The 24,580-nt window shown below is 42.6% G+C and overlaps 1 protein-coding gene across 1 annotated transcript in view; it reads left to right on the top strand.

Moving 5' to 3' along the window:
- DNAJC13 (DnaJ heat shock protein family (Hsp40) member C13) overlaps positions 1-21,094 on the top strand; it is a 51,506-nt gene extending 30,412 nt beyond the window's left edge. The window contains exons 32-57 of the mRNA XM_061554643.1: positions 240-285; positions 1,011-1,165; positions 1,510-1,711; positions 2,282-2,397; positions 3,210-3,288; positions 4,049-4,188; positions 4,701-4,884; positions 5,387-5,461; positions 6,052-6,171; positions 6,367-6,546; positions 6,959-7,126; positions 7,495-7,608; positions 9,344-9,460; positions 10,020-10,197; positions 11,356-11,447; positions 12,556-12,655; positions 13,372-13,446; positions 13,582-13,694; positions 13,855-14,024; positions 15,521-15,563; positions 15,873-16,046; positions 16,601-16,780; positions 17,321-17,461; positions 17,932-18,075; positions 18,724-18,823; positions 19,064-21,094. Coding sequence (XP_061410627.1) covers positions 240-285; positions 1,011-1,165; positions 1,510-1,711; positions 2,282-2,397; positions 3,210-3,288; positions 4,049-4,188; positions 4,701-4,884; positions 5,387-5,461; positions 6,052-6,171; positions 6,367-6,546; positions 6,959-7,126; positions 7,495-7,608; positions 9,344-9,460; positions 10,020-10,197; positions 11,356-11,447; positions 12,556-12,655; positions 13,372-13,446; positions 13,582-13,694; positions 13,855-14,024; positions 15,521-15,563; positions 15,873-16,046; positions 16,601-16,780; positions 17,321-17,461; positions 17,932-18,075; positions 18,724-18,823; positions 19,064-19,164 — 3,307 coding nt within the window. The 3' untranslated portion in view covers positions 19,165-21,094. The remainder of the gene's footprint in view (positions 1-239; positions 286-1,010; positions 1,166-1,509; positions 1,712-2,281; positions 2,398-3,209; positions 3,289-4,048; positions 4,189-4,700; positions 4,885-5,386; positions 5,462-6,051; positions 6,172-6,366; positions 6,547-6,958; positions 7,127-7,494; positions 7,609-9,343; positions 9,461-10,019; positions 10,198-11,355; positions 11,448-12,555; positions 12,656-13,371; positions 13,447-13,581; positions 13,695-13,854; positions 14,025-15,520; positions 15,564-15,872; positions 16,047-16,600; positions 16,781-17,320; positions 17,462-17,931; positions 18,076-18,723; positions 18,824-19,063) is intronic.
- The last annotated feature ends 3,486 nt before the right edge of the window (positions 21,095-24,580 follow it).

Consider the following 24,580-nt stretch of genomic DNA (forward strand, 5'->3'; position numbering starts at 1 on the left):
CTAAGATCTGAAATAATAAGACCCCGCTTCCCTTAACTGTTAATTCAGGAGTGTTTCCTGAATGTCACCCATGGCAATGGATTATCGGTTATGCAACGCTGCAATATTTAATTATCCTTTTATGAGCAAAATGTAATTTTTTAAGCTAGGCTACAAGCCACTCATGTTAATCTCTGCTTCTCGTTCTGAAATGTTTTGCATGCATAGTTGTATTGAGCTGATTTCCATTCTGGTTGCAGTTTTCTGAAGTATGCGCACATCAAGCAGGCCTTCAGATCTGAAGAGGTAGGAGTCTTTGCAGTGAATGCTGCTTTCACGAAATCTTCAATAACATGCACATGGCACGAGTGTTATTTCACTCGTGTAACACATGCAAAACATTCAGCTTCAGATGCTTAGAGCATGTGTTGATGTATTGATGCTCGTTGTCTCATAATTATGAAATTTTTGTTATTCCCTCGTAGTTTGTCAAATGCAATGTTATGTCAGCGAGTAAAAATTGCTTGACTAAAAACAAGTTAAACCAGATTCTGCCGGAGCATACACCAAATTAATAAATTATCTCGTTTCTTTCTCAATGGTTTTTGGCCTTGAAAAATAAAGGCATGCCAGTTTGTTTTATGCTAGGGGATAATTGACAATCCAATCAAAGATGCCAATCAATGATCAAAGTCATAATCAACTTTTTGGGTTTAGATCGCGTTATTTATAAATGATGCAATTACCAGCGAAACGTCGTACTCAAATTGTAAATGTTGTGGTTTCACGCTTCAACACACCGGTGGGCTAAAGCAGTGAACTATTTGTCTTTTGTCAACGTGACACTTTTTTACTGATTGGCCGTGTCGGGTGGTGGAGGGTTACGACACATTTATAAATAACGCGATCTAAACCCAAAAACGTTGATTATGAATAATATTGGTCGCGAAAGCCTACGTGTTAAAATTATCAAAGTGCTGCACATTATTAGAGAGCATGTCGTGATGGTGTGGTGTGCCTTCGCAACACAGACAAAGGCCCAGGAGCTGGTGCAGCGCAGCATTCTAGGCCACATGCTGCCCGAGGCCATGGTCTGCTACCTGGAGAACTACCTGCCGGAGAAGTTTGCCGAGATCTTTCTGGGGGAGTTTGACACGCCCGAGGCCATCTGGAGCAATGAAATGCGGTACGGCTGTGGAAGATTTAGAGCGTTACTGAAGGGAATATTCCCTGTGGGTGGCTTGGAAGTGTCTATTTGTGTTGTGAATGATGGACGAATAAAATCCAGTGCTATTATTTTACATATAACTCCGACTTAAATGGCTGGAACACATTAATGACATAACTATTTTGCTGACATGCTACGGTAATGGAAATACCGTGCGCTTCATTTCCCTATTGAATGGTCTAAGAAATATATTGTAGCAAGCTTACCATGATTCTTCTTATGGATAGATGTAGTTTTATTTTCAAACTTGTAATGCAATATTGACTTGGTTTGCTCACTAGTGCTGTGATGTGCCCCACCAGGAGGCTGATGATAGAGAAGATCTCGGCACACCTGGCGGACTTCTCCCCTCGGCTACAAAGCAACACCCGGGCGCTGTACCAGTACTGCCCCATCCCCCTGATCAGCTTCCCTCAGCTGGACAATGAGCTCTTCTGCAACATATACTATCTCAAGCACCTGTGTGACACCGTCCGCTTCCCGGACTGGCTGATCAAACACCCCGTGAGGCTCCACATCTTCATTTTCTCCACAATTACCAATAATGTGATCGTTTATCAATTGAAATATTAATCCTATTGCAACTAGGCTTCATCTTAACTGAAACATCAGTCATCCTCACTACCGTCCCTCATTTTCAGTCATCCACTGCTGAATGGAAGGGATGCCCAAACCGTATCGTTCATGTGGGTTTGTTGAACCACACTTCACCACGCTGGTCAGTTGGTTGGTTTAGATTGGACCCAGAACTTGTCACCGATGTTAGCCATGGCCAGAAATTGGCATAATGTGCCATTTACTGCACTACCACTCTCCCCACTCCCCTAACCCTCCATCGTCATCACAATGCTTATATCATTACCACTGGCATCATCACCACCATGGACTATTTTTACGTTCATCATTCGTCACCTTTATGAGAGTTTCCATTCAATATTACAACCTGTCACATAATTCAGCTGTTCATTCCCTATCCACTGCTATATCACGTGCCCATGGCCGTGGCCACACACACGCACACGCGTTTATGTTCAACACGTGCTTTAGTTATGTATATGCTTTTGTGCACGATAGGTGAAGCTGTTGAAGGACACACTCGATGCCTGGAAAAAGGAGGTAGAGAAGAAGCCCTCGGCTATGTCGGTGGATGACGCCTATGAAGTGCTGCACCTGCCCAAGGGCCAGGGCGTGTGAGTATGCACATAGCTCACATACTACTTGTGAAATATATTTTACATGTAACGGGTGTACTTAGGTGTTATACAGTGGAACTCTACCTATTGGCATCAATACAGGAGACCCCATCATAGAAAAGAAAATTCAAAGATGTGTTTTATTCTTGATGTCTGTGGCAAAAACGTATTGTGTCTTATGACTTATCTGCAATAGACTTGGATGCTAGAATGAGTTTTCCACGTGTTACAGTACCACAGGTACCTTCTGTAAGGGTAAATAAAGGATGATTTTTTTACAAAGTATTCCAAAAAGACAATGGTATGAATCATGTTGGCGAGATCCCATGCATATTAGGAGTCACAGAAAAGGGATATTATTTTATGAAAAAGGTATTTATAGCTGTCTAATTCTAACAATGTTATTGGTGTTCACACAAATTAGATGTACAATTTGAACATGAATGCCAAGTCCTTAAAGCATTCTGTTTGCGTATTCAGTATTGTATCATACAAGGACAATGTGTTATACATACTGTCTGCATGTGTGCAGTCATAAATTCACATTCATTTCATCCTGTTCACCCACTGAAATGTCTAATGTTTTGCATTGCATCAGTGAGTGTAATTTTATGCCCGGCAAAGATAAACGTTTTCTTTAACGTGTCAGACGTCTTGTATTTATGAATGTGTAGCCAAGTAATGTTTTGTTTTCCACGCTTTTGACTTACAAACCCATTAAGATGCCACCATTATACGGTATTGGGTGCATGTCGAACCAATGTGTTGTGTAGAATTTTTTTTTAATTGTGGTTCGTGTGATTTTGCAGACACGATGAAGCCAAGATCAGGAAGGCGTACTTCCGGTTGGCCCAAAAATACCACCCAGACAAAAATCCAGAGGGCAGGGTATGTACTAATGTGCAGAACTTTTTGTGGTCGCTAAATCTTTACGTGTCTAATAATACCTATTACAGCGCAATGTTTTACAATTGCAAAATGTCAAATAATTTTACTTCCTGTCTTGTTGAATTTTTTGAGGATTAAAAATAAAAGTTCATTTATATTTTACCTCTATCAATGTGTTGCGTGGTAAGAAGGACGTTGAAGCCAGTCTTGTAGGGGCTGACGCCAGCTGTTTATTTAAGGGCTTGCGCCTAACTCGGGGGAAGGGGTTAACACAGAGTTATTAACTAATCTCCCCAGGGGAAGGGTACTGGGAGTTCCCTACACCCCTACCAGGCTATCAGGCTCTTCCCACAGCACTGACCGAGGGTTCAGCCAACTCGGACAGCCGGGTAAAGCAGCCCTTTAGCCTGGCTCTCAACCCTCTATCCCGGAGCCCCCTACTCCCCTAACACTCACTCTTCTGGCTCGTCACGGGTCTCCCCTCAAATACCCCGGGGGGCATGACGTCACTTTTCCTTGACGGCATTCCCCCAGAGGCGAGTGTGACCTGACGTCAGCACTCCACTCCTCAACAAATGCATAATCGTTAAAATTACATGTGTATTTAATACAACTGTTCGAATAACAGGATGACCATACTATTGGCCTTTTCTTTCTGTTGAAATCTAATTTTTAAAACGTTACAAGATGTTCGCACCACAATTGTTTAAATTGCCGCATAGTCCAGACAGGATGTCTTGTTTACTATCTCACAAATCAGGACATGTTCGAGAAAGTGAACAAGGCCTACGAGTTCCTGTGCAGCAAGTCGGCCAAAACGGTGGATGGCCCTGACCCAGAGAACATCATCCTCATTCTCAAGACGCAGAGCATCCTCTACAACCGGCACAAAGAAGGTGGGCACTACCAGCTTGCAGGTCCTTTACCCACAACGCACCTGCTCGTAAAGTGCGTTCCACTGAGTTTTTATGAACGGCATGAATGTATGTATGTTGAACTTCTTCCACACGTACATAGCCAACCATGCTCATCGGAGGTGTGGAAGACAACAAACTAAACACAAAAAGCAGTTAGAATAACAATGCCCTGTTCAACTAACTGATCACTGCACTCACCCCATTTTGTCAATGGCAAGCCTTAATAGGGGTTCTCAAACAGCACTTGCTCGTCTATTATTGTGTGTGGTATTTGCCTAAATTGCATGAAATATGCCCGGATCTTGACAACTCAGAAGCTAAGTAGGACTGAGTCAGGACAATGCTAGGATATGCGACCAAAATACATAAAACAGCAGATGCTGTAGGTTGCTGCTTGGTCACGTCATCCGAGGGCGGTGCAGAAACTCCATTGTTGTCTCCTTTGCTCCCTGCATTCACTAACCTGCTGTTTCTGTGTGTGTGTGTGTGGCAGAGCTTGCAGCCGTACAAGTACGCCGGGTACCCGATGCTGATCAAGACCCTAACAATGGAGACCGAGGATCAGCAACTATTCTCGAAGCTCTCGCCTCTCTTGCCGGCCGCGACTGAGCTGGCCTTCCACACCGTCAACTGCTCGGCGCTGAACGCTGAGGAGCTGCGGAGGGAGGATGGCATTGAGGTACCCATCTTCAGTTGTACATTCTCCATATACCCCCACCACCATCTGCTCTCTCCTGGTAGCGCCCCCTGCATGTCAGTGTTATACATGCTATTCAGATAATGCCATGTCTCGTGAAGACACCGGGCAGGATCAATCTTTATTTTATCACTACAGGTTATGCCCTTTCATAGATTATTATGGTCTAGACTGTTTCTTTACCATTCATATCCTTCAAAGTGATTATTGTTATTTCACAGATCAGCGTGTATTTTTGTTACAATTCGTCTGTGTTAAAGTGGAATACTTGAACATGCTGGCATTTAGAAACCCAAGACATGTTTTCAATGCAATCCGTGATTTATATAGACAAATGAATCATCACTCCCCGCTGCAAAACAACAAAAACTTGGCAGGACCCTCCTGAAAAAAGAGACGTTAGATCCAGTGAGGTTTTTCCAGGTTAACAAGTGTGATCGTATTTTAAAAAGTAATAATGGATAATTGTGGATTTTCATTGCAGATTCTGCAGGAGGCGCTAGCGCGCTGTGTGGCTGTTCTCTCTCCATCCAGTAAAGTTAATGACATGCCTGTTCAGGTACAGTTTTAACACACCTTACATGTATTATCATTATCAACACAAAGGTGTTTTTTCAGTTTACGTCCACAATGTATATTATAATTTTTTATGTAAAAAAAGTAAAAACATTTGTATTTAAACTCATCGATTAGAAATGTATATGTTTTCAATTCTGTCTCGGTTTTGTTTCCCATGCTGAATTATTTCACCAGTGTAATTGACCAAAGACAGTATACAAAAAATATATATAATATCCATGGACTACACACAAAGCTTTTGACCAGTTTACCCAGAATGCAACCACTCGCATCTGACCACCAAGCACAACAGGTATTATGGACTTCGGGTCGAAGTGGTGGGCAGCAGAGGACAAAGTCAATTGTTATACTGTTTCTATGCTCCCACGTCTGCTCTCCGCCTTCACCAATGCACACTTACATGGCATGGGAAGGCCTTCATCCATCAGTGGATTGACGAAAGGCTGTACGTATAAATGTTTATGAATACTGCTGTTGACTATACTTTGTGATGATCATTCAACTATATTCAAGTTTGTTAACCTAATGAGCTTTTATGTTTTTCCCCCCTTTTAATGTTCGCCCTGTTAGGTGTGCGGCCACATCTGCAGGTGTTACAGTGTGGCAGCACAGTTTGAAGACTGCCGGGAAAAGATTGCCGAGCTTCCACCTATCATACGGGATCTCTGCAGGGTCCTCTTCTTTGGCAAGGTTTGACATGTTTTAGATCAATTATCTGCGACAATTGGATGTAATTATATTTAAGTATGCATTAATTTCACGAACAATATAATGTTAATGCATCCATTTCCATTTGCATAACTTTGCATGCACGCTTGTGCGCGCACGCACTGCAGTTCCAATCTTCGGATGAGCCTAATGCCACCATTGGGCCTGTGGTTGCAGTACCTTCCTCGACTGGCTACAGTAGCGGTCGAGTGCGTGAGTGCCTTCGCCGTGGATTATTGGCTGCAGACGCACCTGCTGCAGGCCGGTGCTCTGTGGCATCTTCTCGTCTACCTCTTCAAATACGACTACACGCTGGAGGAGAGTGGTGTTGTCGCCAATGAGGAAACCAACCAGCAGGTCTCGCTCGCCCGACAGGGCATCGTCGACCCAGTACTGCCGCCCCTGTGCCCAAGTGCCTGTGGTCACGTCACACGACTCGTACACTCACAGAGTGCTCACATTGACTTATGCCTTTGACCGGTATTTTCAATGGCGATTCATTTCATAAATCTTAGAGGATGCATCCATCGAAGCATTCATATATGCGGAATATAATCTAACGTGTTTGTATGCTGTAACGGAACATTTATTTTAACATGACACTTCTGCCTTGCCTCTTGAACATGAAAACCGTTGTATTGTTGCGATTTGATTAGCATTTGCTCATTGCGGTTGCTCATGACATCAGTCCACACGATGGAGCCTGGATAGATATTATGTAATCGCAACCTTATTATTGCTAATATATTTGTTCGTGCCTATTTATCAGGAGGTAGCGAACAACCTTGCCAAGCTGAGCCTGCAGGCGTTGAGTAGGCTTGGGGGCTACGCGGAGGGGGAGGGCGGCACGCCCGAGAACCCTGCCATCAAGCGCTGCCTCATGGCCATGATCACGCCCTACGTGGCCCGCAAGCTGGGTCAGGGTCCTACAGCTGAGGTACTATTCACACCTTTATCATGTTACACACATTAACGGCAGATCAGATAGGTCCACCAAGAAGATGCTTGAGCCTTATTCTGTAGATTCTCCCAAATCCAAAATGTTCACGTACAGTGTTGTATTCTTAATATTCTGTTACATTCACTTCAAAAGTACACTACAGAATTTCCCCGTGGCATAAATAATTTTGTGTTTCATTTTCTCCAGTAACCTATTTGTGCGGAGCATATTTTTTTTCTCCCAGATGTTCACATATCCACCTGTACCCCAGTCCCCAGCGAGCCGGATATGCGACATAGCGCTTTTGAACCATAGTTTTTTGTGCTCGGCCTCGGTGGGTCATCAGTGCCTCCTTCAATCAACAGGTCCTCAAGCTTCTGAACAGCAACTCTGAGAACCCGTACTTGATCTGGAACAATGGTACTCGTGCAGAGCTCCTCGAGTTCCTGCAAAGCGAGCAGGACAGCATGATCAAGAAGGTGAGCCCACTGAGCAGGGGTCTATACAGACACCTCTTGCACAGGATGCCATCTGTGCTCTCTACAACTTTGATTTAAATGCATGGCTATGAAGTCCCATTAGACAGAATATAATGCACATTTTTGGATTACATCGTATTTATAATATGCGTTACATAGTTATAACAATGAAAACAAATTGTTTGGTCATTTGTCAATGTGATGCTAGATGAAGGCTTCCTGACTCAGTTTTGGGGATTGTTTGACCATACTTCGCCATGCTGGTCAGTGCAGGCTGGTAAAGGGGGTGATGACCAAGTCGGATATTATACGACACGGGTGTTAGCCATGGTATGGAAGCAAATTCAACTCTCTTCAGAGTAATAAGAATAATTTAATACATTTTTAGTTCTGTTTGTGATTAATTTCTAAAATTGTCACATCAGTGGTACTCTTTGATAGGCCAATTATGTTAAAAGATTGTATATGTAGCAAGTTATACTATTTGTAACACTTAAAGTTCCACGGTTTAGTGACCTAGTTTGTTCCATTATCTAAAACTAGATTACATCCTTCGAGACAACGTTCGTGATTCTGAGAATTCCTAGGAACATGAGCTGCAGAACAAATTGAATGATAACAATGCAGGTTAATAAAAGTTAGGTAGCACATACAAATAATTGAATGTAACTGGGATGCATTTTTTTACAGCTGGAAAACTTTTTTTACAGAACATCGCCTCTTTGTCATTCGTTTATTTTCATATTATAATCTGATTGCAGGTGTCCATTGGCAAGTGTTAGTGTTGTATGGGTCACATTTCACACTTTGTACACATTACTCTTTTCTGTCAGTGAATGTGGTAATTTTGTGTGGCGTAGTGTTAAGAGAGCATAGGTTACTGGCCAATCATATATAACGAACCTTTTGCCCATCCAAGGACGGGTGTATTGCAGTAAATCTGAAACTTGCAAGCTGAAAAGCAGACCGCCACATGATATTCATTGCATCAATGTCGTGTGCAATTTGTAAGGGCGCGGTGACACAGACCTATTTCATTTTAAGGTTATAATCCCTTGTTCATCATAACGTCCTTTCTACTTTGATGTCTCAATAGCGTTACGGAGATCGCGTGACGTGAGGGTTCTGCCTTTGTAGTGAGGGTTGTGAGTTGACGCTGAGGAGGGGGGAGGAGGCGCCTCGGCCCCCCATGTGGAGTGACCTCAGCCGCTAATTATTATTAATGGGGGGGGAGGGTGCTGCAATGTAGAGTGACGTCAACTGCTCATGATTATTAATGAGGGTTCCTGGTCGATGTGGAGTGACGTCACGAGCATTAAGGAGAGACATTCCTGGGTGATTATAGTAGGGATATCCTGAGAACACTGTACCTATATATTTGCTAGTTGTATGGTCAGACATGAGGCCCCTTTTGTCAGCATGACCTTATGTAATGTGTGGGCCTGCATGTGTGTATTTGTACAAGTTTAAACCCGCTCTTAAGTTGAAATGCATACAGTCCCACAGTGGACCAAGACAATCTTGAAATGTATGTTCTGTGTGCTTTGTTACCGTAATTAATATTTGCACAAATGAACCGTGTGGGAAAGGAGGGTGTGGGAAATTAGGGACGTCAATCGAGAACATTAGCAGAATGAGTGCACTTAGTGTGTGAATGAGACATGTACACTTTGATTCATGATATCTTTTGTTGGGACACTTGTGTGCATTATATTTGTGTGTTGGTTTTTTGCAGGGTGAATGTGACAAGTCATATGGCTCCGAGTTTGTGTTCAGCGACTATGCCAAGGAGCTCATTGTGGGGGAAATATTCGTACGAGTCTACAATGAGCAGCCCACATATACTCTGGAGGTATCGCATTTGTTTACTTTTGTATAGCTTGATATGTTTATACATTGCCTCTTCAAATCCTGTTTATTTGTGGCTGAAACCCCTTTGCAAAGAACCCAAACTTTTTTGGCTGTTTGGTGGCCAAAGGACAGCAGTATATCTCGTACATTATTTAATCAGCCAGTGTGCAGTGTGGAGCAATGTCCCCACATATTCATGGGTCTTCTCCATATCCCCCATTGTCCTCCCACATAAAAAAACACCAGTTCATAAAATTCACCAATCATTCTGGTACCATTGAAATCAGTATACTTTGACTCACTCCTTAAAATAGCAAGTAAATTTGTCTCATTTTAATACATACATTCGTCATCATCATGAATTATGATAGCATATTAAATGTGTCTCATTGTAATACAAGACGGTAGTACAATACTCTTTTACATTTTCTTGAAACACGGCTACACATTTGAAACAATCTCCACATGTAGGAGACTGCTTCACAGTCATGTTTAATCTCAGCGAATGTGCAGTGTCGACCACACGTGCAGCGTTGACCACACGTGCTTGATTTTCTCAGCTGCCGAAGGTGTTTGCCGCGAGCCTGCTCGACAGCCTGGGCTCACAGGCTCAGTACCTGCACACCCTCATGGCCATCAACCAAGACCGCAAGGTGGAGACGGAGCAGCAGCTGGAGCGGCTGAGCCGCGCTGAGATGGGACTCGAGGCCCTTCGCAACGTCATCAAGAACAACCCAGGTGTGCGCTTATCTCAGCGGGGGTCACCGTGGGTCTGTGCTAGGCATGTAACGACGAATCGATTCGTCGACTGAAAATCAATTCCTGCGGTTTGCGATACATGCTTTGAATGGTGCCTGTAAGCATTGTTTATTTTAGATTTGTATGTATGTTGTATGTGATTGGTTTGTGTAACCTCAGCACGTTCACCATTATATTAAATACATCTTAAATCAAACCATGATCCCAATCCTGACAATTCATCAGTGTGAGAGAATGGGGCAAATCATTACATTCATAGCATGTAAGACTGTATCAGGTGCATTACCTCCTCTGGAGTTGTGGTTTTGTGCCCTCTTTGTAAACACTCATTAATTGGCCAATAACACCTTAACGTAAAGAGGACTGTAGAGCTTGGGCAATTGTTGGCACCGGCTATTGCTTGGCTGCCCTCCTACTTGTCAGTGGTTCCTCTGAATCGTTCTCTCTCTTCTAGAGCGAGTGAACACGGGGTGCATATTATAACTGGAAATAATAATTATTATGATTTTAAATGCCCGCTATCATGCCTGTTTCAGTTACATTAAACTTTGACTTCCGAAGAGTCCTGAAACATAACATTGTCCTACTTTGCAGTCATGCTTAACATTTGATCCATGAAATTATTGGCTTGTGGTAGGAAAAGTGAGACACAATTTTATATATATATATGCGTACTATATGGTAAAATCGACTTGTAAATGTGATTGCATGCACATTGCAAACAAACTATTTCATATTCTTTGGTTCTTTCGGTAAAGTCGCGTAGATAGAAAAAAAACACAATTTCATGCCACAAAGCATTTCAGAAAAGTAACATGCTGAAATAAATAGGTAAACTCCATCTCCTCATTCAACCATGTGTGACCAGTTTTGAAGGACATGTAGAACCCCACCAAACAGTTTTAGCATCTATGATAAAAAATACTCCTGCTGCTGTTCTACTTTTATACCCTCTTGATATTCCAATTACACAAGAGCATCGCATGTTGTGTTACGCAAACTGTTTTATTCCTTGCCAAAATAAGGCAATGTGCTTGCAGCAATGCGAGTACTGTGTGGTAATGGCATACCATGGCCATACCATTGTATTTTTAAATGTGGGCATCAACTCGAGTCATGAACTGTCTGTGTGCGCAGGCACGGAGTCTGAATGCATCGGCCACTTCAAGCTCATCTTTTCTCTACTGCGAGTGCAGAGTGCTGGCTCCGTGCAGAAACTCGCGTTGGAGGTGTGTGCAGCAGCTGTTAATGTTAATAAATAATGCAATAGTTAATCCACAGAGTCTTAAGGGGATGGTCCTGCATTGCCACGTATGGCCAGTTCACTTTGCAAGTGTTTCGAATGTGGAAATAAATCCGATCTTGGGAAAAAAAGCCCTATATATGAGAGCTCAAAGCTCCTCAGATTCGATAATACATTGCTGTAGCCTCATCTCCTGGCCAATTCGCAGCCTAATCCTACAACACCTGGAATTCCCTCGCAGTCTCATACCCATAATACCAACCAGATTCCACAATGTTTAGCTTCTGAGATCTGATCAGATGGAATGCATTCAGGATTATTTGGTCATAGGCATTAAATGTGATGGCTTGCGGTGTAACGATTCCTTGAATAACATAAATTATTGTAGCTCGCAATGCAAGTACCGAATTGTTCATGTTTTAATTGAAATTACACGGTATGGAACCAGAAGCCAGTGAAGGTTTTATCTCATCAGCTTCCGGAGTCCATGGTCATATTGCCTATATGCCAATGATATATTAATGTTACATTTAGGCGAATTTCTCAAAAATGTACAAACTAGATGTAAAATTATAAGAATCACTATGAATAAAATGGTAAAAACTAATCTACGCTGAAACCATTAATGAATAAAATCACGTTAAATTTCCAGTGGTAGGTGTGGTGAGTTGTTACACCGCTTATTGGCAGCATTGCAAAACTATATAGGCACAATGCCTAGTTTTCATTACGTGCAATATATAACTTCCAAGATGCATAGGTTTATATAAATTTTTTTTACGTAATTTGGATTGTTTACATTTTTTTAATGTTTCAAAAATTACATGTTAATATTTTATATTTCAATCAATGCAAGTTGGAGTGAATTATGTGCTGACAAAAAGGGTTTTTTTTTGCTTGTGCATGCCTGCTCGTTTTTGTGACTGCAAACTTTGTCGGAGATATTACTGCTTTGCAAAAACCTCAATAGGCTTTAGAGTGCTTTCCGTCTCTTATCATTCCTATTCATAAATTATAAAACACCCTTCTGGAAGCAGTTGGTAAAACAAATGAAAATATGTATTTATGCTATGCTGTTGTCTTTTGCACTACAGGTGATTAATAACGTAGCGAGCAACCAGGAATGTGTGAACAGTATTGCCGACTCGCTCGTGCTGGCCAATCTGCTGCTGTTGCTGCATTCCCTCCTCTCCAGTGAGTGACGGTGACTGTTGACGGCACTCCACAACAAACACAGAGCCTTGGATCACAACTCAGAAACTGCATCAATGCAACAAACCATGATGCTGTTTGCTTTCTTTACTACTCTTAGACCAAGCAAGAACCTTTCCACTGTCCCTGAAATTGTGGCCAAAGCTGACAATAAACTGCTAGGTTCTGTTCCAACAATCAATGTCAGTCGGGCCACAGACCCAGCGTTGTGATCACACCTGGAATCAATAATTCACAGTTTCCGGTTAACTTGAATAACTGAGCAGTCGCTGTAGCCAGTAAAGCGTAGTATGTTGTGTGGTCCAGCAAGTGAAATAAATGTTGTTTTCTGTGTTGCCTCGGTAATTATATTTGCGACATTTCACATGAATACAATCTACCTCTCTGGCCTCTTTATTTGTGATACAAAGGAAGACCGTTGCTCAAAATGTTTACTATTATATATTATATATATGCTCTTTGGTTCTTTCGAAAGAACCAAAGAGTATGGATTCCTGCAGTCACGAAAGCTTCAAATCAAGATTATATATATATATGCTTTCCTTTGAAGACAGTATTATTGATGAATGTGTTGATACTTAGCAATGCTGCTTTACAAGTAACATGTTCAGGGCTGGTCACTATGGAAGATTAGCCATCCCAGTGCTGTTCATTAGGTGTACATAAAGCCAGTTTGTATCAATGTTGTTTTCCTGCAGGCCGTCAGCTCGTGCTAGAAACACTCTATGCACTGACTTCCAATACCAAGATCATCAAAGAAGCGATGGCTAAAGGTGTGCTTTAGAACTATTTACATTTCCTTGTGGTTTAAAAAAAAAACATTTTGTGCATGACAATTAGTGCAATAATTTTATGTAAAATGTTAGTGCTTTGATTTTTGTGTTTGGCTTATTGTTTCCAACCTTTAGGAGCTCTCATCTATCTTATGGACTTGTTCTGCAACTCAACCAACCCTCAAATTCGGTCCCAGACTGCTGAACTCTTTGCCAAAATGACATCCGATCGGCTCATTGGACCTAAGGTGAGAGCCGCTCAAGTTGGTTTTCTGGTATTGGGGATAAACAATGCGCCACGACGCTCATTGATGGAGCACGTTTGTTGTTACCTTACCAGGCTGACACAGGACCACAAATGACGATGTGGATCAAGGTTAAGCATGCGTGTTGTTTGGCTTCGTTCAGGTTCGAATCATCATGTCCAAGTTCCTCCCAAGCGTGTTCATGGACGCCATGCGAGATAGCCCCGAGGCAGCGGTGCACATCTTCGAGGGCATGCACGAGAACCCCGAACTCATCTGGAATGACAATGCCCGCGAGCGCGTGTGCTCCACCGTGCGTGACATGACGCTCGAGTGAGTGAGCACGTGCGTGCACCTGGGGGTTGGCGCGCGCGCACAAGCCATGACGCGGCGTTCGTGCATTATTTACGCGGAATTGTTGAAGTGGGAAGAATAAAGTTTAGATGGAAGCATATTATATTATATAATATAATTTTTACGACGTAGAATTGTAATGTATTACTTGCTGTTAGTAACTCAGCTTATTGTAGAGTATAGTAAGTATACTGATGGTGCTATGCAGTTTATACTTTAGTTTTTTATGTAGTTTATACTTTAGTTTTCTACGTAGTTGTTGAGTAACTGCAGCTACATATCATTAACATTCCTTTCCTTTGTTACTGCTAATCCCTGCACCCCCCCTTGGTGCTGCTGATCCTGCATAATGCATGGGCATAATATGACTTTGAAACCCCCCCCACCCACCTCCTACGCATTTTCCATGAATATGCTAAATTCCTCTTCATATGCACATTCTTTTTGTTATAGCGCTCTTCCACCTCCAACGCAGCTTATATATAAGCTCCTAGCTTGGTAGTGTCTCATTCTTCACCTGAAGACGGCTGCTTGCGTTGTAGCCGAAACGTCGTGAGAATGATTTTATTTTATTATGTTTTATTTTTATTATTTTATTACTTCCCTTCTACGTGACTTTACCGAAAGAACCAAGAAGATGAATCCCTGCAGTCACGAAAGCTTTAAATCGAAAAGAATGAGCAAGTTCACTGTTGTCACTGCTAGGGTTCCCCATGCCTGTGCGGCCAAATTGGACCGCCTGCACATGCTGGTCCAGCATTTGTTTAAATGGCAATTTCTAAGAAAATTAACCCGTAAAGCAGGAAGGACTTTGAAAAGGACTGATTGATAATATTTCCTACAAAAGTCAATTACAAAAAAATGGAAGGTCATATATTTATATTTGTCGTGCATATGTTTTGATGGGTTTTTAAAATCATAAATATGAGTAATCGATGATTGTTTAAGTATTGATGCTCAAAAAATTCCAGCGCAATCGCAAGACCTTGAAATTTTCATTGTGGTTTATAATTAATATTTTACAGCCGTTTGTTAGTCGATTGCTGGATGAAGGTCTTCCCCTGCTATGTTGGTTATGGGAGTTTGGCCACACTTGACACTGCTCAGTGGGGGTTGGTGAAGGCAGCGGTGGGTCCCAGGACCGGTGCAGATATTTAACGCACTCCTACTGTTAGCTGTGGCCCAGAATGAAGTCAGATCACAGTGTGCTAATCACTGTGTTACCATTCCCCTTAGTGTTGTTTGCCCAAGGTAAAATCTACAAAACACGATGTGGATTTGTAAAGAATCTGAATATAGTTGTGTCTTTTAAGATTTAAGGCATTGCACAATGGTTCTGATAATATATTGCAGAATAGAGAATATTGTTTCAATGTGACATGTCATGAAAAAAATACGTAATGAGAAAAAATCACCTTGGGAATATCACGTTTTAAGCCAAGACATTTAGTGACGATGTACTCTTTTTTTTCCAGGCACTACAAGGAGCAATTTAACAATCTGGATGTAAACTGGAAGGTGTGTGAAATGTACCCTGGGGTTATGTTTTTCTTGAGACCACACATTGCAAGTGTGTGTGTGTACATTGAGATGGGTGCAATTCAGCACAGCCTGCACCCATTAACAATTTATGTAGCTCTTACGCTTCATAATTTGACCGTATATAGACTTTGCACGATTGTTTCTGTTATATTTGTAATGTACATAGTTCGCCCGTCACTTTAAATAAGACGCTTCTATTCCACATGTGTGCTCTTGAGAGGGAAAAACCCTCAACACATTCTGGTACCTGAACTTGATTTGTCCAACCGTGATATCCTGCCGCAGCTGCCGGATGACTTCTCGGTGGCGTACAACGAGGTGGAGGACGAGCTGGTGGTGGGTGGAGTGTTCCTCCGCATCTTCGTGGCGCAGCCCGGGTGGGTGTTGCGCAAGCCAAAGGAGTTCCTGGTGGCGCTCCTTGAGAAGCTCACGGAGCTGCTTTCCCGGAACAACCCACACGTGAGTTCCCCCGGCAAAGTCTCGCCCCCTTCATTGACGACTGCCACCCATCTAAACCACTCGAAGCTAAACCTTTACACTCGTTTCCTGTCGACCGTTATGTTGTCTGTGTCTGTAAGAAACCTCTCGACATTATAGGGTCAGTGTAAGGAAAGAAGAATAAAGCCCGTTGTACTGCCATTGCCTTTCGGTTAATGGGTCAGGAAATGCTGTTGCATGCCAAAAAAATGTTAATATTAAGAATACTTTCATTTTATGTAGTATAATTCATGCTAATAGCATCCCATAACGCCGTTATATATCCAATTTTAAATAAATTACATTGATTTATTTCTGTCCTGTGTATAACAACGCAAGGGCATTTTTTAAATCTAGATATATTTGTGTATTACTTTTTTGTACCGAGCGTTTAGGCCAATTGTTAGGAACTTGTGAGTCCTTGGTGCAGATCCATGCCATGAGAGGGGGAGGGGAAGCACACAATCGACCATTCAGCACCTCTCTTCATTTCCTAACCAACTCTAACTGCACGAAACCCTGTTCTCATTTTTCAGGGTGAAACACTGGAAACGGTGACGACAGCAGCTGTGGCTCTGCTTAGCACCCAGCCCCAGCTTGCCGAGCAGCTGCCTCCCCTCGGCCACCTTCCCAAGCTGTTGCTGGCGCTGAACCACCGCAATAATGCCATCGCCAAGTCCGCCATCCGCATCGTTCACGTCATCTCCGACAGCGAGGTCCGTCCAGCCAGCTGGAGCATTTGATACTTAACAAGCTGAGCCGATGTCTCTACAGATGACAGAGCTTTATGCTAAGAACACTTAACTTGCTACAGGTTTCCCTCGCTTTGTGGTGTAGATGCATTCCAAAAAAGGGGCATAAAAAGCAAAATCGCGTAGCTTAAACCACACAGTGACCCAACCCTCAATGCACCGTATGTATGTTTGTTTAAATTATTTTGTACCATACGTATCCAACCGTGCACAAGACAGCTGCTAGTAGCATATAGAGTACACACATTGTTGTCCCACGTCCAACTGCATGGCCCCATATGAGTGAATTCAAACTGCATTTATCGAAATCAAACAAACAACCCACAAAGCCAGGGAAACTTGTTTTAACTTTCAGATAATTAGAGGCAAACTAAAGCCGCCACTGCATGACATGCTCTCGTGCATGTGTTAAAACCTCAAGGCATTTTTCTTGTTTTGTACGTTTCCTGCTCTTGCTCCTGATGACCACGAAACCCTGGTCTTGGCCCACATCTCCTCATACAGCTGTGTGTTCGAGCCATGGCATCCCTGGACACCATCGGACCTCTCATCGTAGCCATGCGCAGCCGCACAGACATGGTTGGCTTGGCGTGCGAGGCGCTCAACAGAATGTTTCAGAAGGACCAAACCGACCTCGTGGGCCAGGTGAGAGAGAGGGTGCAATGTGGATCGTTCACCACGTGTGGATTGTCGGAACGTCTGCTACACCTTGCGAAAGCAGCGTTCTAGTAACCTATGCGGGAAATCGGCAAAGCACACCGTCATAAAACCCCTGTGTCATTGTTTTTATGGCTAAAGTCATTGTGTATGAATTCCATAGCCCAAATTACCTGATTTAAAACGCTTGTAAACTAAGTTTTTTTAAATAGAGATCCCTGCAGAACAAGTGACTTGGATGTCTTGCAAAATATTTTTAACTTGTTATTACACCAGATGAAATAAGTTGTATGAATGGATAATCATATTGAAACTTAATTATAATCATGAACCCTAGTATACGACTACAGTATGCTCTTTTGTATGGTAATGCATAGGTTCATGGTTGTCAATTCCATCCCATTGAAATTTCCTGCTTGAAAGCGTGAGCCAAGGTGTGGGTCAATTTGTGTTGGCAGGCCATAAAGGCAGACCTGGTGCCATACCTGCTGCGGTTGCTGGAGGGTATAGGGCTAGAAAACACGGAGAATCCAGCCGCCACCAAGGCCCAGGTGGTGAAGGCCCTCAAGGCGATGACTCGCAGTCTTCAGTTCGGCGAGCAGGTCTGTTTGTACACACACAGATGCAAAAAAAAACATACTCTTGGGGTAATTTCTGCCAAGAACATTTTAAAACCAGTGTAGCAACCAGTGCGGTGGAGTGGGCCAGCACAATCCCTAGTGTGTATTCCTAATGTTAATCGTTATCACACTGCATTAGGTAATTATTTTAGGCTTCAGTCAACCTATTTAGGGGGGGGGGGGGGAGTGATCATACAAAATTATAATTGAATGCCAGGATCATAGCATTGTGAAGCAACACTCCCTCTAGAAAATTAAATGTCAGTGTTTTTGGAGGGTGGGTTCTTTTTTAGATGGCTGATTTTCTCTGAAAATCATACTTTCGATTTATTTGTCATGACTTTTAGTCTGTAATTCTAAGATAAGATTAATTACTTTGCAGTGTGTCAGACGGTGTTAAGAAATTGTTGAAATACAACAAAACTACAGAATTCTGTCTTAAAGTGAGACAAACACAGATGCCTAATTCTATCCTGCTCACTAAACTCAATTCTTGATATGGTTTTCTTAACTTTTTCTGCATAAATTATCTTTGAAAGTGCATGTATTATCGGTCAGTTTTATTCCTGTGATACTAAAGTAAAATGGACCACTTTCCGTGCTTGCCATGCGGGCGTATTTTTTCTCCAGATCACTGAAATCTTGTCTCGCTCCACTGTGTGGAGCGCCTACAAAGACCAAAAACATGACCTCTTCATCTCAGAAACGCAAACAGCTGGCTATCTCACTGGTAAGGTGTTTGGTGTGTAATATATATTGATGGTCCTGCCATTTAAAGCCGAGTAAAAATGCACACTATTTAATAGGTAGCTTGGATGCCAATCTTACACTGCTCGTTATGTTTGTTTTGCTATTGTTTGACTTGTGTGAGCTTGTGCATTCCCTGATAGAAAGAATATGAAGCGTTATGTTGAACATAAGGATTTTTCAAACACATATAAGACTTCAGCTAATTGTGACCTTTTCTTAGGTCCTGGAGTTGCTGGCTATCTGACCGCAGGGACAGCCTCCACGATGGCACCCAGCGCCCCACCCCCCATTGACACGGAAAGTGGGGATCACCTGGGATGATGTCATGCAGCCACTCATATGCTAAGGAGAGGGGCAAGACTGGCAGCACCATCTACACCAGCCTTGTTATCTTGATACACCCATCAAACATTTACACTTGTATACACACAAACATGCACTGAAGCACACAAACACTTTTACAGCCTCTTGTCAACTGAAGTGTTTTGGGAAGTGCTGTTAGCAAGTTACTTTTTTCGTAAGCTGTACAATAATGGAGTTGATGGGGCCAGACACACGCGCTGCTGCCTGGGTTACTGGCGATTGCACACCATGTCAAGTTGGAGATGATCTGGAAGAAGGCTGTGCAAGAAACAAATGGCAATTGCTGCTGAAGTGCATGGGCAGGGATCAAACCTGGTAAATTTATATTGTAGGGCAATGTTGTAATGACCATCAAGCTTCATACACACCTATACATATAAACGCACAACCACCAGGATCGTATGTGACCATGCCAAGCCTAGCAGTACTGCATTTCACTTTACATGGAGCAAAGGGACAACCCAGGCCTATACCCCTATTCTCTATAACACCATCCCACGCTTTAAAACATTGCATTTATGAGCCCACACCCAATGCACATTGGAGTATAGTTCCTCAAGCCACATGCTGGACTCAGCGATTACTCACACAGCTAAGATACGTAGTTTTAACGTCGAGTTCTGTTACTACAATACAAAGTGGGCTGCAAACCACTAAATATGTTTAACAACGGTTATGCGAACCTTTTGGCACTCATCTCCTGGAAGAGTCCTCTGGTCTCAAAGAGACCCATTTAACCCACCAACTACAAATAGACTCCAGAGCATAACCATGGCTTCTGCACATAACTTCTCATGTACGAGTGGTGGTGCGTCCACTGCTACAGCTAACGCAAAGCAAACATAAATATAAGTGAAGTTTAGGAGCTGATCTGCCGTTTAGTGTGCCATGAGAGTAAATGCTGCACTTCCAGCATGAGTTTGCCATTGGTTTACAATTTGTAGAATATTGCTTGTCTGCCCACATTGTTTTGTGTGAAGGAGCCCAAACTTTACAGTCATCATGTCGTGTGATGAGCAACAAATGCCTCTTGTGATAATGAAAAAATAAAAACTTGTTACTGCATGAGCAGTTTACTGTCTTCAGGCATCACTGGACTTTCAATGGGAGCCATTGACAAGTGATGTACAATTAATTAATGGAGGCCTCTTCACTCGTAGCATGAAGTGAAGCGCTTGTAACATTGCGTTTGTCAATGAATGAGTAGCATTTATAAAGGTGACCTTGTCCTGTCGTTTCATCTGATATGGGTTTTAGCCCAGGGTATTTGAAATTACAGTCCTGCAAAATGGATGTAATTGCAATGACATGGCCCCAAAGCAAGTTGTTTTGATGCACCGCAATTATGTTGCAGTTAGTGACAATGTGAAGGACCGTAAGCATCTCAGATTTATCAACACGCTCGTTCGACTTATCGAGCCGACCTACGTTTATGATGTGATTCTCATTGCGACGAATGTTGGCCATGGTTTGCAAGGGGGTGGGGGGGGGGGTACTGAAATAAATGGTGGTGGCACTGTTTACATTATGTAATTTGTCAGCCCTAAACACAATACTGCAATACAGGTTTCCCTCGCTTTATGTGGGTTTGGTTTGTGCGATTTCGCGAATATGCAGAGAAACCAATTTCTACCCAAAATATACTGTGCTGTTTGAATTCACTCGTACGGCTATGCGGTCGGACGTGGGACTATTGTGTGTACTATTTGCTCTACTCGGCAGGAAGCTGTCTTGCGGTTTTGCTTTGTGTGTGCCCTTGTAACGCATATACCGCATAAATCGGGTGAAACCTGTACCACAGAAAAAAACGCAGCAACCGTTAAACACTCATTAATGAGTCAAATTAATAAATAAAATTTTACACTAACATTACATTTTAAAACTAAATTTCCACCTTGCTGCCAAAATCAAAGCCCATTTTTTACGGTGTCAAGGCCTATATAAGCATTATACCAATATACAATACTGTGATTATATCCAAACATAGTGTCTTTGTACAAGAATTTTGTGGATTGAAATTCGTGAGAATGAGAATTTGAAGAATTATATTTGCAGGTCTGCCCACAGTACTTAATTTAAAAGTGACTTCATAAAAGGATGCCAATGTGTTGATTTTAACTGTTACAAGATTAGATGCAGGACCGTACAGAATTAAAGAAGAGCCGATTGCATTGGTGTCTGATATAACTCACTGGTAATAAAAGGATAGCATTATAATAATGCAGTTATACGATTGTTAATAAAGACAAAAGGCAAACTTATTATTTTGTCTTGTATGTATCAAATAATGATTGGAAAAAGGTTTATTTTCTTTTCTTTACCAACTGGTGCAATTGTAGTGTCTTCAATGTTATGGTATCCTGTAAAGATTTATATCTGGAGAAAATGGGAATTCTGTTCCCCATGTACATACTTTGATTTTATGAATAAACCTGCACTTAGAATGGAACCATTGTCTGTGCACTCGCAGCTCATAGAGCTACTTGAATTACAGGTAAAGATGTGGACGGTAAAACAGATTCCTGGAAGAACTCATCCGTCTTACTTCAAAGACTGATCTGATGCCCTGCACTCAGTGAATTTTGTAAAATACGACCATTTCCTATGTCAGCGGTTGTCCTGTATCGGTGCCATTTGACGAAGGTCGCTTGTGTTGCGATCGAAACGTGATTTATTTTATTTCTAACTACGTGACTTTACCGAAAGAACCAAAGAGTACGACCATTTCCATTGATCATGTTATACAGAGGTGTGGTAGCTTACCACAATCTGCACACCCTATGCTGTAAGAAAAAATATGGAGAATAGGTGTAATTTCTCACTTGTCAGAATCAGAATCTTAATTTAGACTAGAGGAATCCGATGAGCTATGAAGTTCTTCGTCACAGATGGCCTGGTCCCCATCCTCGAGGGTTATACCTTTGTAGAGTATGTTTCAGCCAGAAGTGGGTGGGATGTAGGGTGCAGGGTGTGGTCACAGCTATCTTAAAGAGTGGTTTGAGGTTGCCTTGCAATCGGCATGGGATGTGTTGCATACCTTCGTGGACCGGACGCAGAAATAATCAGCCAAGTTCACCCAGAATGTCCAAATAAAGCAAGCAGAAATCATGTGTAAGCAGTGGGAACACTGAGCCATGTTGTAAAGAATTCAACTTTTTTTTTTAAAAGCAACCTCATTCGTATTTAATGCCCTCTGCAACTGAATACACAACGCCCGTTGATGTTGCAATATCGAGTGAGCCAGTGCTGGCGTGACAGCCGAGTACCGACGAGGTCATCTGCGGTCCGGTGCGTGGATCAACGTTGCGCAACAGGGTGGTCTCAGTCGAGCGTATGGGCGGTGTAAAGGGGGCTTGGAAGGCACCGGGCACAAGCCGAGCTTCAGTGCAGAGGGCCTCGCTGGCGTCGAAGTTTACCGTGACCCCAGTCGATTCCGAGGCCAGTGTTCTTCACTAATTTTCAGAGGGGGGGGGGGGGGGGAGGCACTTTTGCCGATAAGATATCATCAGTGTGAGGGCCGCCACACCGCTTGCAAGGGGTGTTTTTGCATGTGTATTGTCGGGGACTTCACTAAGGTGGCCGCCAGTTACCCACGGGCATTCCAAAGAATCTAGATTTGAAGTTTTCGTGACTGCAGGAATCCACACATATTCCAAAGAAAAACACTGCGCTCGGACCTTGGCGAAACGGTTCCCACGCATTTCGAGTGTACGGATCCGTTTTTCAACTTCCAAACATTATTATTTCCATTTAAAGCTTTCGTTACTGCAGGGATTCATATGCTTGGTTCTTTCGGTAAAGTCACGTAGAAGGGAAATAATACAATAATATAAATATATTGTTTTATATTTATAATATATTGGTTTATATTAATATTATTTTATTATTTCCCTTCTACGTGACTTTATCGAAAGAACCAAGAATATTATTATTTTGCTTCTATGTGACTTTACCGAAAGAACCAAGAATATGAATCTCTGCAGTCACGAAAGCTTTAAATCTAAGTTACGCGGACCACCAAATGCTAATACTTTTTTTTAATTGTACAATTCCTTGGTGGAGATATTTTTTGTTCTTTTTTTTTATTCACGGACCCACCTTTTATTGGCTACCACAAGGGAATCGCTGCCCCGAGGAGAGGCGGGCGAGAGTGGCGCTCAGTGACTCTTCTTTGCGGGGCCACAGCGCCACCACGCGGGTCTCTTCCCGTGCCGGTGCCGGTCTCTTTGCGGAGTTCGGACCTGGGCTTCTTTACGAGTGCTCTCGAAGCGATTACCGACCGTCACGTAGATTCGCAACAACGGTGGCGTGCCACAGTAAACGCCTCATTCGAGACCCAACCATTAATTGGGCCCCTCGTAGCTTTGAGATTTCTCAACCATCGGCTGCATCGGAACATTGGGCAGGCTGATGTGCAATAGAGCTGCTTTTATGTGATTAGTTTGTTGTCCTTCCACCCCATATCCGATTAACACGGTGCGATAGAAGTTCAACATACATATAATAAATGGAAAATTCAAGACAAGCCACCTTAGTGCGAATGTGGCCATGAAACCCAAACTATGGGCCATATACAGGGCGGTCCAGATGTCTTGTGACCCCGATTTAATTATCTATAGCTATTTTTAAAGTAATGTTTCTTTAAAACATAAATTAATATGCAAAGTAAAAAAATGATGAGGGGTCAATTAATTATATTGTCACAAGGGAGGAGTAGCAAAACTACACGAACTCTCTCCCGAAGCCCTCTCGTGGCTTCGAGAGAGAGTGTATCCCTGTGAAAATACCTCTTTTGTGTCTGTGCATTGGTTATTTTTGAGTCGTTATGTGTTGCACGGTCTGTTCTGGTGACCGCAGGTATACCGGAGAAATTTGCTCCGGGCAAATGAGGTAGATTGGCTGTGTCCAGGCGCGGCTGCAGTCAAGAGTCATAGCCACAAGTTGCAAGGGGATTCTAAGAGTGGGCCTGAGGCGACATCCTATCAGGAATAGTGAGTGTGTATTACTCCACTACTCCACAAGGTTACTATGAGGAGGTTAATGAGGTTAATTATGAGAGTGAGACTTCTTTGGTGGGCGGGGGTGTTGGTTCATTCCGGAGCATCACAAAAATTGGATCGGTTTAAGTTGCAGGAAATTTACGGTTAAAACCGGTTTTCATTTCCAGTTTTCGATTCTACTCATAAAACTACCCAAACATTCCTGTAATTTTAAATAATTAATATTGGGACCGTGTGCTTAATTCACCAAATAGAGGATTCACTATTTACCCGGCTGCTCCCTAGGATTTATTTTACAGAGCTCCTCTTGTGCAAACCCTGAGTGAGTGTTTCAACATACCCACGCCAAACAATGCGAAACCTCATTGGCAAGA

This window comes from Lethenteron reissneri, chromosome 20 (assembly GCF_015708825.2).
Source record: "Lethenteron reissneri isolate LAM-NWPU_2019-01 chromosome 20, ASM1570882v1, whole genome shotgun sequence".
Taxonomy (NCBI): domain Eukaryota; kingdom Metazoa; phylum Chordata; class Hyperoartia; order Petromyzontiformes; family Petromyzontidae; genus Lethenteron; species Lethenteron reissneri.